General features: G+C 40.3%; 1 protein-coding gene across 2 annotated transcripts in view; it reads left to right on the top strand.

The window, feature by feature from the left end:
• slc9a8 (solute carrier family 9 member 8) overlaps positions 1 to 15,453 on the top strand; it is a 74,370-nt gene that overhangs the window by 16,244 nt on the left and 42,673 nt on the right. For both annotated transcript variants that reach the window (XM_041205617.1, XM_041205618.1), the window contains exons 5-6: positions 8,619 to 8,702; positions 14,384 to 14,485. In XM_041205617.1, coding sequence (XP_041061551.1) covers positions 8,619 to 8,702; positions 14,384 to 14,485 — 186 coding nt within the window. The remainder of the gene's footprint in view (positions 1 to 8,618; positions 8,703 to 14,383; positions 14,486 to 15,453) is intronic.

Raw genomic sequence — 15,453 nt, forward strand, 5'->3', positions numbered from 1 at the left:
GCTCGGGGGCTTTAAATCCTTACCAGCTAGTGCCTTAAAAAGGGACTGGCTTCTGCACTGATTCGGTTCACTGCTATCTGCAAGGACTCCTGAACTGTGAGAGTTCTGCAGGATCATGATCAGAAGTTGGAGGCTTTTCAACTGCCAAACAAGTTAATTGGTACTGAAAGTTAAATTTTACAGGTGTGGGGTTTTCACTAATTTGAATTTGGATTATTGTTGGAGATTTTAAAAAATTAAAATTCTTTTTTCAACTTCTTGGTCTCTCTTATCTCTATCTCTCTTAACTCCATATGTCCTCTTTATTTTGCTTTCTGTGCATGATTTTATATTGAATTAATGTTTCATAAAGTGCCACATAACAAGCTTGTCAACAAAGTGGAAGCCCATGGGATAAAAGGGCAGCATGGTGGCTTATTGACAGTAACAAAGTGTTTTTGGATTAGAATGGAGTTCACTAAGTTATTTGGACCACTGCTCTTCCTGATATATCTTAATTATTTAGACTTTGATGTATTGGGCACATTTTCACAATTTGTGGATGACATATAACTTGGAAACATTGTGAACTGTGAGGAGGCTAGTTTAGAACTTCATGAGGACAGGTTAGCATATTAGATGGACACAAGTCAGATGAAATTTAATGCAAAGGAGTGTGAAGTGATACATTTTGGTAGCTGGAGCGAGGAAAGCCAATGTAAAATAAAGGATACAACTCTAAAGGTAGCGCAGGAGGAGAGGGACCTGGGAGTATATGTGAACAAATCGTTGAAAGTGGCGGGGTAGGCTGAGAAAATGGTTAAAAAGATGTTTGGGATCCTTTGCTTTAGAAAGGACAAAAGCAAGGAAGTAATGGTGACCCCTGAAAATCAGTGATTAGGTATGTTCTGAAGTATTTTGCCAATTCAGGCCCCCAAACTTCAGATAGGATGTGAAGGCACTGGAGAGGATGCAGAAAAGATTTGCAAGAATGGTTCCAGTGACAGAGACTTCAGTTACTTAAATAGATTGGCAAAGCTGAGGTTGTTCTCTGTAGAGCAGAGAAGATTGAGAAGAGATTTGATAGAGGTGTTCCCGTTGATGGAAGAGTTGAGAATCAGAGGACACTGATTTAACGTGATTGGCCGATAAACCAGCGGCAACATGAGGAAAAACTGTTTTACACAGCAAGTGATTAGGATATGGAAAGCACTGCCTGAAGTGCATTCCACATCCTAATCACTCTGGAGGCAGATTCAATCATGGCTACCAAAAGGGAATTGGATAATTATCTGAAGAGAAACATTTGTGGGCTATGTGGAAAAGGTAGGGGAGTAGGACTAGCTGAGTAGCTCTTACAGGAGCTGACACGGACACAACGGCCAAATAGCATCCTTCGGAGCTGTAACCATTCTATCATTCTAACTATTGTAACTCCCACTTCCTGTTTCAGACACATGTGTCTCAGCCAAGGATTCTTTTGGCTAAGGAGACCCACCATTGGTTGCCTTTTCACACGGGTCCAAAATTTCCAATAAAAAGTGCCATCCTGTTTTTGTTCTCTAATAATTGCAACTCTATGGGAAAGTACAAGTATAATGAACGACACAGTGCTGCTTGTTTACCAATGCCCACAAAATTTGGGCCAATACATTTTCACATTTTCCTTGCCTCTGTTCTGAGACTATTTTGAAATTGAACAAATACTTGACTGTACTTCTGTGACATTTCGAAACGAGATGATACCACCCCTCCCCCCAAATCTAAATCCAACATTCAGTCACTCTGATCAGAATTTTGAAGATGTGTTTCAATGTACATGCATAGTCTTTTTTGTGCTGCTGTTTATATATAATGAAGAAACTTGAGTCCTATTCATTCTTGCTGACTGAAAACAGGCAGTAAAAATTGGAGAATAAGAGACCAGTATCAAGTGATCATCATACGAATATACAAATTAGAAGCAGGAGTAGGCCATTCTGCCCCTCGAGCCTGCTCCATCATTCAGTAAGATCATAGTTGATCTGATTGTGGCCTCAACTCAACATTCTGCCTCCCCTGATAACCTTTGACTCCCTTGCTAGTCAAAAATCTATCTGGCTCTGCCTTAAAGGTACTCAATGACCTTGCCTCCAACGCTGTCTGGGAAAGAGAGTTCCAAAGACTCATGACCTTCTGAGAGAAAAAAATTCTTCTCATCTGTTAAATAAAAGACCCTTTATTTTTAAACTGTGTCCCCTAGTTCCAGTCCCCCCCCTCCCCCCCACCAGCAAGGGGAAACATCCTTTCAGCATCCACCTTGTCAAGTCCCCTCAAGACCTTGTATGTTTCAATAAGATCACCTCTCAAAAAACAATCAAAATGGAGGACAGTTCATGGTCTAGAGTTGTTGAACTCAATGTTAACTCCAGAAGGCTGTAAAAGTGTCTAATCAGAAGATGAGGTGCTGTTCATCCAATTTATGTTGAGCTTCATTTGAATATTGTAGCAGGCCAAGGACAGAAATGTGAGCATTAGAGCAAGATGGCAAATTGAAATGGCATGTGACAGGAAGGCCGGGACCATGCCTGCAGATTGAGCAAAGGTGTTCAGCAAAGTGGTCACTCAGTCTGCATTTAGTTTTTCCAATGTAGTGGAGACAGCATTGTGAGCAGCTAATGCAGTAGACTATATTGAAAGCAGTGCAAGTGAATCGCTGCTTCACCTGGAAGGAGTGTTTGGGGCTTTGGGTGGCAAAAAGGGAGGAGGTAAAGGGGCAGATGTTACATCTCCTGCATTTGCATGGGATGGTGCTGTGGGAAGGGGATGAGGTGTTGGGGATGATAGAGGAGTGGACCAGAATGGAGGGAACAGTCTTTTCGGAGAAAACAGTGTTTTCTGTTTTTATTTCAGATTTCCAGCTTCAACAGTGTTTTGCTTTTACCCCTACTTTTACTTCCATTCCCCTTACAATGAACAACAACATTCCATTTGCCTTCCTAATCACTTGCTAAACTTATATACTAACTTTTTGTAAATCATGTACTAGGATACCCAGATCCCTCTATACCTCTTAGTTCTGTAATCTCTTTCCTTGTAAATAATATGCTGCTTTTCTATTCTTATTGCCAAAGTGGACAAGTTCACATTTTCCCACATTAAGCTCCCACCTGCCAATTTTTTGCCCACTCACTTAACCTATGTCCCTTATGCAGAGTCCTTATGTCCTCTTCACAACTTACTTGCCAGCCTATCTTTGGTCATCAAATTTAGCAACCATACCTTCTGCCCCTTTATCCAAGTCATTGTTATAAATTGTAAATAGTTGAGGTCCCAGCACTGATCTCTGAGGCACTGTACACGTCACATGTTGCCAACCCTAAAATGACCCATTTATGCCAACTCTGTTTCCTGTTAGCTAACCAATGCTGTATCCATGCCAATATGTTACCAGCTACACCATGAGCGCCTATTTTGCGTAGTAACCTTTGATGTAGCACCTTGTTTGATGCCTTCTGGAAATGTAAGTACAACACATCCACAGGTTGCCCTTTATCCATGTTGCTTGTTACTTCCTCAAAGGACTCCAATAAATGAGTCAAATATGATTTCCCTTTCACAAAACCATGTTGACTCTGCCTAATTGCATTGAGATTTTCCAAGTGCCCTGCTATAACTTCCTTAATTATAGATTCCAGCAATTTCTATATGATGGATGCAAGGCTAACTAGCCTGGAGTTTCCTGCTTTCTGCCTATCTCCTTTTTTGAATAGAGGAGTCACATTCACTATTTTCCAATCTGATGGAACCTTTCCAGAATGTAAGGAATTTTGGAAAATTAAAACCAATGCATCTATCTCAGCAGCTGCTTCTTTTAAAACTCTAGGGTGAAGTCCAACAGACTTGTCAGCTTTTAGTTCTAGTTATTGTCTTAGTACCCTTTCCCTGGTGATTGCAATTGTTTTAAGTTCCTCCTGCTCTTTCACCTCCTGATTCATGATTATCTCTGGGATGTTAATTGTATCCCCTACATTGAAGACAGGTGCAAAATGTATTTTTAAAAATTCATTCATGGGATGTGGGCATCATTGGCTAGGCCCGCATTTATTGTCCACCCTAATTGCCCATGAGAAGATGGTGGTGAGCTGTCTTCTTGGTACTACTTCAGTCCATGTGGTGTAAGTAAACTCACAGTGCTGTCAGGGAGGGAGATTCAAGATTTTAACCCAGCAACAGTGTAGGAATAGCGATATATTTCCAAGTTAGGATGGTGAGTGACTTGGAAGGGAACTTGGATGGTGGTGTTCCCATCTGTCTGCTGCCCTTGTCCTTCTAGATGGTAGCAGTCGTGGGTTTGGAAAGTGCTGTCTAAGGAGCCTGGTGAGTTCCTGCAGTGCATCTTGTAAATGGAACACACTGCTGTCGCTGTGTGTCGGTGGTGGAAGGAGTGAATGTTTGTGGATTGGGTGCCAATCAAGCGGGCTGCTTTGCCCTGGATGGTGTCAAGCTTCCTGAGTGTTTTTGGAGCTGCACTCATCCAGCCAAGTGGGGAGTACTCTATCACACTCCTGACTTGTGCCTTTTAGGTGGTGGACAGGCTTTGAGGTGTCAGAAGGCGAGTTACTCGCCACAGGATTCCTAGCCTCTGACCTGTTCTTGTAGCCACAGAATTTATATGGTTAATCCAGTTCAGTTTCTGTTCAATGGTAACCCCAAGGATGTTGATCGTGGGGGATTCAGTGATAGTAATGCCATTGAATGTCGAGTGGTGATGGTTAGATTCTCTCTTGTTGGAGATGGTCATTGCATGGCACTTGAGCACCATAAAATTTACTTTCCACTTGTCAGCCCAAGCCTGGATATTGTCCAAGTCTTGCTGCATTTGGACATGGACTGCAATTCATCAGCCATTTCCATAAGACCATAAGACATAGGAGCAGAAATTAGGCCATTTGGCCCATCGAGCCTGCTCCACCATTCAATCATGGCTGATAAGTTTCTCAACCCCATTCTCCCGCCTTCGCCCCGTAACCTTTGATCCTCTTACCAATCAAGAATCTATCTATCTCCGTCTTAAATACACTCAATGATCTGGCCTCCACAGCCTTCTGTGGCAATGAATTCCATAGATTCACCACTCTCTGGCTAAAGAAGTTTCTCCTCATCTCTGTTTCAAAAGGTCTTCCCTTTACTCTGAGGCTGTGCCCTCGGGTCCTAGTCTCTCCTGCTAATGGAAACATCTTCCCCACGTCTGCTCTATCCAGGCCTTTCAGTATTCGTTAAGTTTCAATCAGATCCCTCCTCATCCTTCTAACCTCCATCGAGTATAGACCCAGAGTCCTCAAACGTTCCTTTTATGTTAAGCCTTTCATTTCTGGGATCATTCTTGTGAACCTCCTCTGGACCCTCTCCAGGGCCAGCACATCCTTCCTGAGATACGGGGTCCAAAATTGCTCACAATATTCTAAATGCGGCCTGACCAGAGCCTTATAAAGCCTCAGCAGCACATCTCTGCTTTTATATACTAGTCCTCTCGAAATAAATGCCAACATTGCATTTGCCTTCCTAACTACCGACTCAACCTGCAAGTTATCCTTAAGAGAATCCTGGACAAGGATTCCCACGTCCCTTTGCACTCCAGATTTCTGAATTCTCTCCCCATTTAGAAAATAGTCTATGCCTCTATTCTTCCTACCAAAGTGCATGATCTCACACTTCCCCACGTTGTATTCCATCTGCCACTTCTTTGCCCATTCTCCTAACCTGTCCAAATCCTTCTGCAGCCTCCCTGCCTCCTCAATACCACCTGTCCCTCCACCTATCTTTGTATCATCTGCAAACTTAGCCAGAATGCCCTCAGTTCCTTCATCTGGATCATTAATGTATAAAGTGAAAAGTTGTAGTCCCAACACTGACCCCTGCGGAACTCCGCTAGTCACCCGCCGCCATCCTGAGAAGGACCACCTTATCCCCACTCTCTGCCTCCTGCCAGACAGCCAATCTTCTTTCGATGCTAGTACCTTGCCTCTAACACCATGGGCTCTTATCTTACTGAGCAGCCACCTGTGTGGCACCTTGTCAATTTCCTTATTTTCCATATTAATTACGCAGATTTACTCTCCAGAGGACCAAGGCTTACTTATTTTTTTTTAAAAAACCTGTAGAAACTCTAGCTAGGTTTCTCTCATACCCTAATTTCGTCCCTTTATTAATCTTTTAGTTATTCTTTGCTGTTTTTTATGTTCTGTCCAATCTTCTGACCTTCCACTTATCTTTGCAGCATTATTTGCTTTTTCTTTCAATTTTACTATCTTTAACTTGCTTAGTTAGCCACAGATGGTGCATCCTTCCCTTGGAATCTTTCTTTCTCACTAGAATGTAGATTTTCTGAGTTTTGAAATATCTCCTTAAATGTGTGCCCCTGCATGTTTACTGACCTATCCTTTAACCTAATTTCCCAGTTCACTTCAGCCAGCTGTCTTCATAATTACCATTATTTAAGTTTAAACACTAGCCTCAGATCTACTCCTCTCTCCCTCAAACTGAATACGAAGTTCAGTCGGATTATGATCACTGCTATCTAGGGGTGCCTTCACTATGAGCTCATTAATTAATCCTGTCTCATTGCACATTATCAGATGTAGAATAGCCTGCTCTCTGGTTGATGCTAGAATGTGTTGCTCTAAGAAACTATCCTGAAAGCACACCATGAACTCCTCATCCAAGCTGCCTTAGTCATTCAGATTTGTCCAATCTAGATGTAGATTAAAGGCACCCATGATTATCACCATACCTTTCTCACAAGTCCCCATTATTTCTTCCATAAGTAAGGGCAATTATGAAGACAGAGCTGGCTAAAGTGAACTGGGAAATTGAGTTAAAGGATAGGTCAGTAAAGATGCAGCGGCACACATTTAAGGAGATATTTCAATACTCAGAAACTCCTACAATATGGTTACTGTTAGTAAAAAACCACTCCCACAAGTGACTTCTTACCGTTGCTATTTCTCATCTCCACCCACGCTAATTCTACATGTTGATTTTTAGAGCTAAGATTACCTCTCTAATGTACTAATGTCATCCTTTATTAACAGAGCTATCAGTCTACCTTTTTCTAGCTTTCTGTTGTTCCTAAATGTCATGCGCCTTAAATATTCAGGTCCCAGTCTTTGTAATCCTGCAGCTATGTCTTGGTAATGTCTATCAGGTCATACATATTTACTTATCATTGCACTGTCAGTTCATCTGTTTTGTTACATGCATTCAGATGCAGAGCCTTTAGTTCTGTATTTTTACTTTTTTTTTAAACTTCTGATCTTATCTGCACTCTTAGGTTTGTATGCTTCGTCCCTTCCTGCCACACTCTGATCATCATTTCCCTTATTCCTATCTTGCTGTCTTGCCTTGCTTTCTCTATTTAATTTATTATATCTTCCCAAACTTGATCCGTCACCCGCACTATTTAAGTTAAAGCCCTCTCTACTACATTGGTTATACGATTCACCAGAACACTGTTTTGGACGGTTCAGGTGAAGACCATCCCAACAGTACAGCTCTCTCTTTCCCCAGTACTCGTGCCAGTGCCCCATGAATTGAAACCCATTTGTTTCACACCACTTTTTGAGCCACGCATTTAACACTCTAATCTGACTTACCCTACACCATTTTGCTTGTGGTTCATTTAGTAATCCAGAGATTATCACCTTTTGAGGTTCAACTTTTTAATTTAGGCCCTAGTTGCCCATACACTCTCAGCAGAATCCCTTTCCTAGTTCTACCAATGTCATTGGTACATACGTGGACCACAACCTCTGGATCCTCCCCCTTCCACTGCAGGTTTCTCTGCAGACCAGAACTAATGTCCCAAACCTTGTACCAGGCAAATGACACAGCCGTCTGGACATTCTGCAGTCGCAACACATCGCCCGCACTAAGATAAAAGCAAAATACTGTGGATGTTGGAAATCCAAAATAAAAACAGAAATTGCTGGAAAACCTCAGCAGGTCTGACAGTTATGAAGAAGGGCCATACGGACTCAAAACGTTAACTCTTTCTCTTTCCACAGATACTGTCAGACCTGCTGAGTTTTCCCAGCATTTCTGCTTTCACGTCACCTGCATTACCATCTTTATTAGGTGTTAATTAACTTTCTTTATTTGTTTATAATTAATAAACACTGCTACTGCCAATAACCTTTACTACTGCTCGTAAATCTTACTATAAGTACAACTTGCATTTGTGCAACTCCTTTAGCATAGAAAAACATCCAAAAGTGGGTAGGGTGGGGGCAGCATAAATAGCCAGTAGCTACCTACAGTCATATTCTTGCAGCACTTATACTTTCCCTTCCCCTAGCCCACTTTGTTTTTGTGCATGAAACATATAATTATGTTGGAAGAATTTTTTTGAAGTTAGTGGATCAGGAGCATAGTGAGTGATCGGTAGATTCTGTTCACTGAAACTTCCAGTGCTTCCCTGACTGTTTATGACAGGAGTCATTTTTTTTTTTTTGAGAGCTCTCTTGAAATTTTCTCAAGGGCCGTTTTGTTTTTCGGGGGCTACTTCTCGGTTTTCAAGGGCTCCTTTTTCATTCTCCCTATGTAGAACTGTAGGGCCATTGATCTTCAGCCATTACATTTTTGATCTCCTTTCTGCACAGGAAGAAGAAATGTTTCGACCAAACATGTTCTTTCTATTGTTGCTTCCACCCATTATATTTGAGTCCGGATATTCATTACACAAGGTAAGTGTGAGAAGTTGTAAGGACATGATTGTTTGTGTGTGGCATTTTATTTTGTAAATAATATTTTTAAACCAATTTGGAAAATTTTTGATTTAAGTATCTTTCTTACCTTATTTTAAATCAGTTGTAACATTATGTAATTTTGAAGTGAATGTACAGTGAATATTCAACCTTAGATCAGTGTTGTGTTCTCTTCCCTGCTTTTACCTCAGGCTCCCGTATAGTTAAAGCTGCATCTCAAATAGCACATCTGCTTAACTATTTCAAATATAGTACTTCCGGGACTACAGAAAAGCCTTCAATTTATGATTGCAATTAAACTTAATTGGCAGATAAAAACACAGCTCAAATTTATTCTGAGTTAAGTACTTTAGAATGTTATCCATTTCATACTTCACAATCAGAGATTGCTTGCAAAGATAACATAGCTGAGCCTAACCACTGAATTGTGGAGAGGTGGTCACTGAACTTCATGTAGTCTTGTACTACCATCTGAAGCACTTTGGTTCATGAAATATTATTGCATAGATCAGACCTGTGCTGCCCAAAGTTATTTCTTCATAAATTGTAAACAACAATGCTTGTGAATTTGTTGCATAAAAAGTACAATATACAGTGCAAATCTGGGACAATTCCACCCTAACTGCGGTAGCGGGTGGAAAAAACAATGTTTTACCCACTGGCCACAAAGGCTGAATTTCACACCGTATTGTCCCAAACCTGCCACTTTACTTATGCATTCCTGGAAATACACCATTTCCATAGTGGGCCATGCAATCACCTTGCCGCTTCATCACTCCAGGTGCTATGTTTAAAGTCTAGCCATGTGCACATGTCTGTGTTTCCAGCCCTCAACTGCTGCAGGGAAGATGTCCATGAAAGGCAAAAAGATGGCAGCCCCTAGGTTTAATGACGCATCACTGGGATGCCATTTGAGTTTATGGAAGGTGGAGGATGGGCTGCTGGTGAGGAAGACATGAGAGAAATCAAGTATAGAGATGACAAAAGGATGAGTTAGGGTTTCAATGGCAGAGGAGGTAAGGCTGGAGCTTTGGTCTTCCCAATGTTCTAGAAATGTTCCCAAAATTCTAGAAATAAAGTGAGTTGTCATCAGCATGCATCTAGAACTTTACTCTGTTTCTGAAGATGATGTGATTGAGGGATAGATTAGAAGGAGGTTGCCTCATTAGCTTCTTCAGCAACACTCATGATGAGCTAGGAAATGAATTAATTTGCTCAAGATTCACTGGCTGCATTGGAACAGGCCTGACTAACAGCATATGAAGACAATCCACAGAGATTGTCTCTCTTCTGCAGTCCATGTGGATGATGTGGACACTTGAATCAAATATTTTGGAGAGGCTGAGGAAGACAAAAGGGCTGTACTACGTCATGTTCAAAGTAACAGCAGGTTACTTGTGACTCTGCCCAGCGTGATTTTAGTACTCTTAGCAAAGTAGAAGCCAATCTAAGGCATTTGGACAAGAAGAGTTGGAAGAATTGGGTACAGAATTGGGAAGCGTTCAGTCCCTTTGAAGAGGAAAGGGAGTTTAGAAATGTGGCAGTAATTTTATACATTGAGAGATCAGGATAGACCTTCTCAAGAGGAAGTGATGGTGAAAATAAAAGGATTGAGGAAGTGGCTCATAAATATGTGAGGGCCGGGAAGGATATTTGAATGATCAGGAGTTGAGTGAAAAGGGAATCGAGGAAACAGGAGGTGACCACAGGCATTCATTTACTTTTTGACAGTGAAAAAATAGACTGAATTTTCAGTTGTAAAGGAAACTACATGGTGTGAAAGCATTAGAATAGCAATGCATACTAGTTTCACAGATCATTTTTTAATTTGATGTGAAGCAGATTTTTCATTGTTTCTCTCTTTCGCCCCCCCCCCCACCCCCGGCAAAAAATTTGGGAAATGTGTTAAAATGTTGAAAATTCATTATAAAGTACGATATCTGGATTATTTCCTGAACAACTTGCAAATTGGCATAGGGCACATAAAATTAGAGAGATGACTGTGTGGCTCAAAGACTGATGTTGGAGAAATGGGTTCCAGTTCGTGGGGCACTGGCATCAGTACTGGGGAAAGCAGAGACTACCATTGAGGCAATCTACACCTGAAGTGTGCTGGGACCAGTGTTCTAGTGAGCTACGTAACTGGGGAAATAGAGAGTGTTTTAAACTAAAGAGTGGGGGAAAAGGATCAAATTTGGGAAGATGTGTTAATTAGAGTAGAGGCAACGCAAGAGAGAAAGGTATTAATGTGGGAAATGATAAAAGGACCATGACAGGAAGGGACAGAGTACAAATCTAAGAGTAAATCAGCAGATAATGCTAGAGGTTGTAAAAATAATAAAAGGACAAAACTAAAGGCTCTGTATCTGAATGCATGTAGCATTTGCAATAAACAGATGAATTGACATGCAAGTAGAAATAAATATGATGTGATAGCCATTGCAGAGACAAGGCTGCAGGATGACATAGATTGGGACCTGAATATTGAAAGGTACATGACATTTAGGAAGGACAGGAAGTTAGGAAAAGGTGGAGGGGTGGCTCTCTTGATTAAGGATGGTATTGGCACAATAGAGAGGCATAACCTAAGCTCAGGAAGCCAGGATGTAGAAGTGGTTTGGGTAGAGATGAAAAATGATAAAGGCAAGAATTTTGCGGGAATGGTATTCAGGTCCCCTAACTAAACATCTGGTAGGACCCAGGGTATAAAGGAGGAAATGATGGGAGCTTGTCAGAAAGGTATGGCAATAATCATGGGGGATTTTGATCTACATATAGACTGGAAAAAATCAGATGGGCAAAGGTAGACTAGAAGAGGAATTCATAGAATGTTTTTGGAATAGTTTCTTAGATCAGCATGTTCTGGTGCCAGCCAGAGAGCGGGCTATATTAGACGTGGTATTGTGCAATAGGATTAATTAATGATCTCATTGTGAAGGCGCTCCTAAGTAGCAGCGATCATAATATGATTGAGTTTTATGTTCAGTTGGAGGGAGAGAATAGTGGGTCTAAGACTAGTATTTTAATGTTAAATAAGGGCAATTATGAGAGCATGAAAGCAGAGCTAGCTAAAGTGAACTGGCACATTAGGTTAAGAGATAGGTCCATAGAAATACAGCGACAGGCATTTAAGGGAATATTTCAGAATACACAGAATAGATACATTCCAACAAGAAAGAAAAATTCCAAGGGGAGTACCCACTATCCGTGGCTAACTTAAAAAAAAAGTTAAAGATAGTATCAAACTTAAAGAAAAAGCAGATAATTGTGTAAATATTAGTGGCAGGTCAGAAGATTAGATGGAAAATGGAAAAAAAAAGCAAAGAATAACTAAAAGATTGATAAGGAAGGAAAAATTAGAGTATGAGTGAAAGCTAGCTAGCAATATAAAGACAATAATAAGAGTTTCTATAGATATTTTAAAAAAGAATAGAGTTAACAAAGTGAGTGATGGTCCTATAGAAAATGAGTCTGGGGAATTAATAATGGAAAATAAGGAGATGGCAAATGAACTGAACCAGTATTTTGCATTGGTATTCACTATAGAGGATACAAGTAACATCCTAGAAATAGTTGTAAATCAGGAAATGGAAGGGAGGGAGGAACTCCAGAAAATAACAATCATCAGGAAATTGATACTGAGCAAATTGTTGGAACTATAATGGAGCTAATGTGGGAAAATGTGAAATTGTCCATTTTGGCAAGAAAAATAAAAAAGCATATTATCTAAATGGTTAGACATTGCAGAGGTCTGAAATGCAGAAGGATTTGGGTGTCTTAGTGCATGAATCATAAAAAGCTAATATGCAGGTACAGCAAGTAATTAGGAAAGCTAATAGAATGTTATTGTTTATTGCGAGGAGAATTGAATACAAAGGGATGGAGGTTATGCTTCAGTTAAAAAGGGTATTGCTGAGACCACACCTGGAATACTGTGTACAGTATTGGTGTCCTTATTTAAGGCAGGATGGAAATGCATTAGAAACAGTTCAGAGATTTCCTAGACTAATACCTGGAATGGGTGCGTTGTCTTTTGAGGAAAGGTTAGGCAGGCTAGGCTTGTTTCCATGGAATTTAGAAGAGTGTCATGAAACTAACATTTTTTAATAATCACTTTCTGGTTTATTGTGAAGTAGGTTTATGGGGGTAAGTATAGTTGGATCAGGTTAATTAGGAATTTTAGGAGTTATATTAGTAATTGTAGACTTATGTATGCGGTTCTCTAAAGGTCTTGGTGAACTTATTACTTCTGAATTCAGTGCACACAACTCGTAATAAATACAAATTGCAAAACCGTTGTGATAGGCCATTAAGTTTCCCTCGTGGATTTGGTCCGCCTGGCACACATCATCTGCCAAGTCATAATCAAGTCTCCTCTTACTTTTGTTGAAACATATAAGATCCTGAGGGGTCTTGACAAGGTGGACGTGGAGAGGATGTTTCCCTTTATGGGAGAATCTAGAACTAAGTGATCACCCATTGTTCCATAAGGGAACTAAGAACTAGAAATAAGGGAGAGCCCATTTAAGAGAGAGATGAGGAGAATTTTTATTCTGTAAGTGTAATGTGTCTTTGGAACTCTTCCTCAAAAGGTGTTGGAAGAAGAGTCCTTGAATATTTTTAAGGCAGGGGTAGATAGATTCTCGATAAACAAGGCAAAAGGTTATAGGGGATAGGTGGGAATGTGGAGTTGACATTACAACCAGATCAGCTATGATCTTATTAAATGGCAGAGCAGGCTCGAGGGCCTGAGTGGCTTACTTCTCCTAATTCGTCTGTTCATACATTCCTATGCATGTTCATATTGTGTCCAACTATTATGGCTTGAGGTTAGAAATATAAAAATGAAAAGCCCTTCATGTATTTAACTGCAGTTCGATATGAGGGATGGGGAAGTGGGAGAGTGGGAATTGGACAGGATCTGATTCTGCTGTGATTCCCACATTGGAATACCTTGTCAACATTTGCTGTCTCGTCTCACCAGACAAACAGAAATTTAAAAAGTTATGGATTGCTGCGCTGCTCTATAGATGCTACAGGAAAGTCTCTGCAGGAAGATGGGAAAAGAATTGACACAGACATTATTAGTTATACTTTTGTGCGTTCTATAGCTCATAAATATGGCTAATTGTGTTTTGGTGCCGTTTCCCTCTAAGCCTCACACCATCCTGACTTGGTGTGCTGCCCCTTCACTGTTGTTAGGTCAAATTCTTGGATCTCCCTTTCTAACAGCACTGTGGGTGTTCCTACAACACATGGACTACAGTGGTTCAAGAAGGTGGCTCACCACTGCCTTCTCAAGGGCAATTTTGGATGGGTAATAAAGGGAGAGCCCACTTAAGAGAGAGATGAGGAGAATTTTTATTCTGTAAGTATAATGTGTCTTTGGAACTCTTCCACAAAAGGTGTTAGAAGAATAGTCCTTGAATATTTTTAAGGCAGAGGTAGATAGGTTCTCGATAAACGAGGCGAAAGGTTATAGGGGATAGGTGGGAATGTGGAGTTGACATTACAACCAGATCAGCTATGATTTTATTAAATGGCAGAGCAGGCTCGAGGGCCTGAGTGGCTTACTTCTCCTAATTCGTCTAGCTAACTTTCATATCCCTTGAAAGAATTTTTTAAAATGTTAATTGATCGGTTACTGTTTTCATTTTCAGGGTAACTTCTTCCAAAATATTGGATCTATTACCCTCTTTGCTGTATTTGGCACCGCAATATCAGCTTTCATTGTGGGAGGTGGAGTGTACTTTCTCGGTAAGGTGAGTGTTGACTGCAATAAAAACCTATAACTTTGCTTAAATCTTAATTTTCTGCTTGAATTTGTGCTTGCAGAAGAAACTCAGATTATCAGTGTGAATGCACAGACATGTACATGACTCATGACATGCATGCTTGGAAATTATAAATTTAGAGGAAACTTGAACGTAGAACTGCATATAGCTAGTCTGGCCTAAACTGTTGTTAAAAGAATACAGCATTAATTGTTTGTCACCCCTAATTCACTAAAGACATTATTTAGAGTTTATAGATTGATATCATACTGTTTCAACAAAACTTACCATTAGAAGAATCCCATTATATGCAGACTGCCTGCGCTCAGTACATGAAGAGTGGAAGCTTTGTACCAACCATGTGCCAGAATCATGTTATCTGTTTTTACGGCTAGGATGTGTTGGTGTCACATGAGGTGCATGCACTACTGACAACACAGGTTTCATTAAGGCTTTGAGAAATGCAGCAAGCTTCTTTCAATTTGCCTCATTGACATCAACCACTGAGTATATTAGCTGACTGATGCCTTTTTTTTTAACCAGGGCTAATGACTTGCTTGCTTTTCCCATGAAAAGCAGCAAGCGACAGCATTGCAATTTTTCAGCCTGTCTTTCCAACAGTGCAGGGCCTCAACAGTGGAACCATGAGGCATGTTCAACAATATGGTATTTTTATAAGAATAGGAATAGGTTCCATCCTTTATTACTTGAACCTGTACCCTATCAGCATTACATCAAACAAATAGATGCTAAATATCCTAGAAGTTACTATAATATAGTTATTCCACAACAGTCAACAGTATCACCATTATTTAATGGAATATCTAGATAAGATAGATGGATATTTTGGAACCATTGGGATAGCCTTTCAACCTGTTGTTTATAAATATATCATAAACCTGCTAAAATAAAAATGCTGCTTGGACAGGTCTGAGAGTGTCCTATTGTACATCTCC

The sequence above is a fragment of the Carcharodon carcharias genome, chromosome 14 (genome assembly GCF_017639515.1).
Source record: "Carcharodon carcharias isolate sCarCar2 chromosome 14, sCarCar2.pri, whole genome shotgun sequence".
In the NCBI taxonomy this organism is placed as follows: Eukaryota; Metazoa; Chordata; class Chondrichthyes; order Lamniformes; family Lamnidae; genus Carcharodon; species Carcharodon carcharias.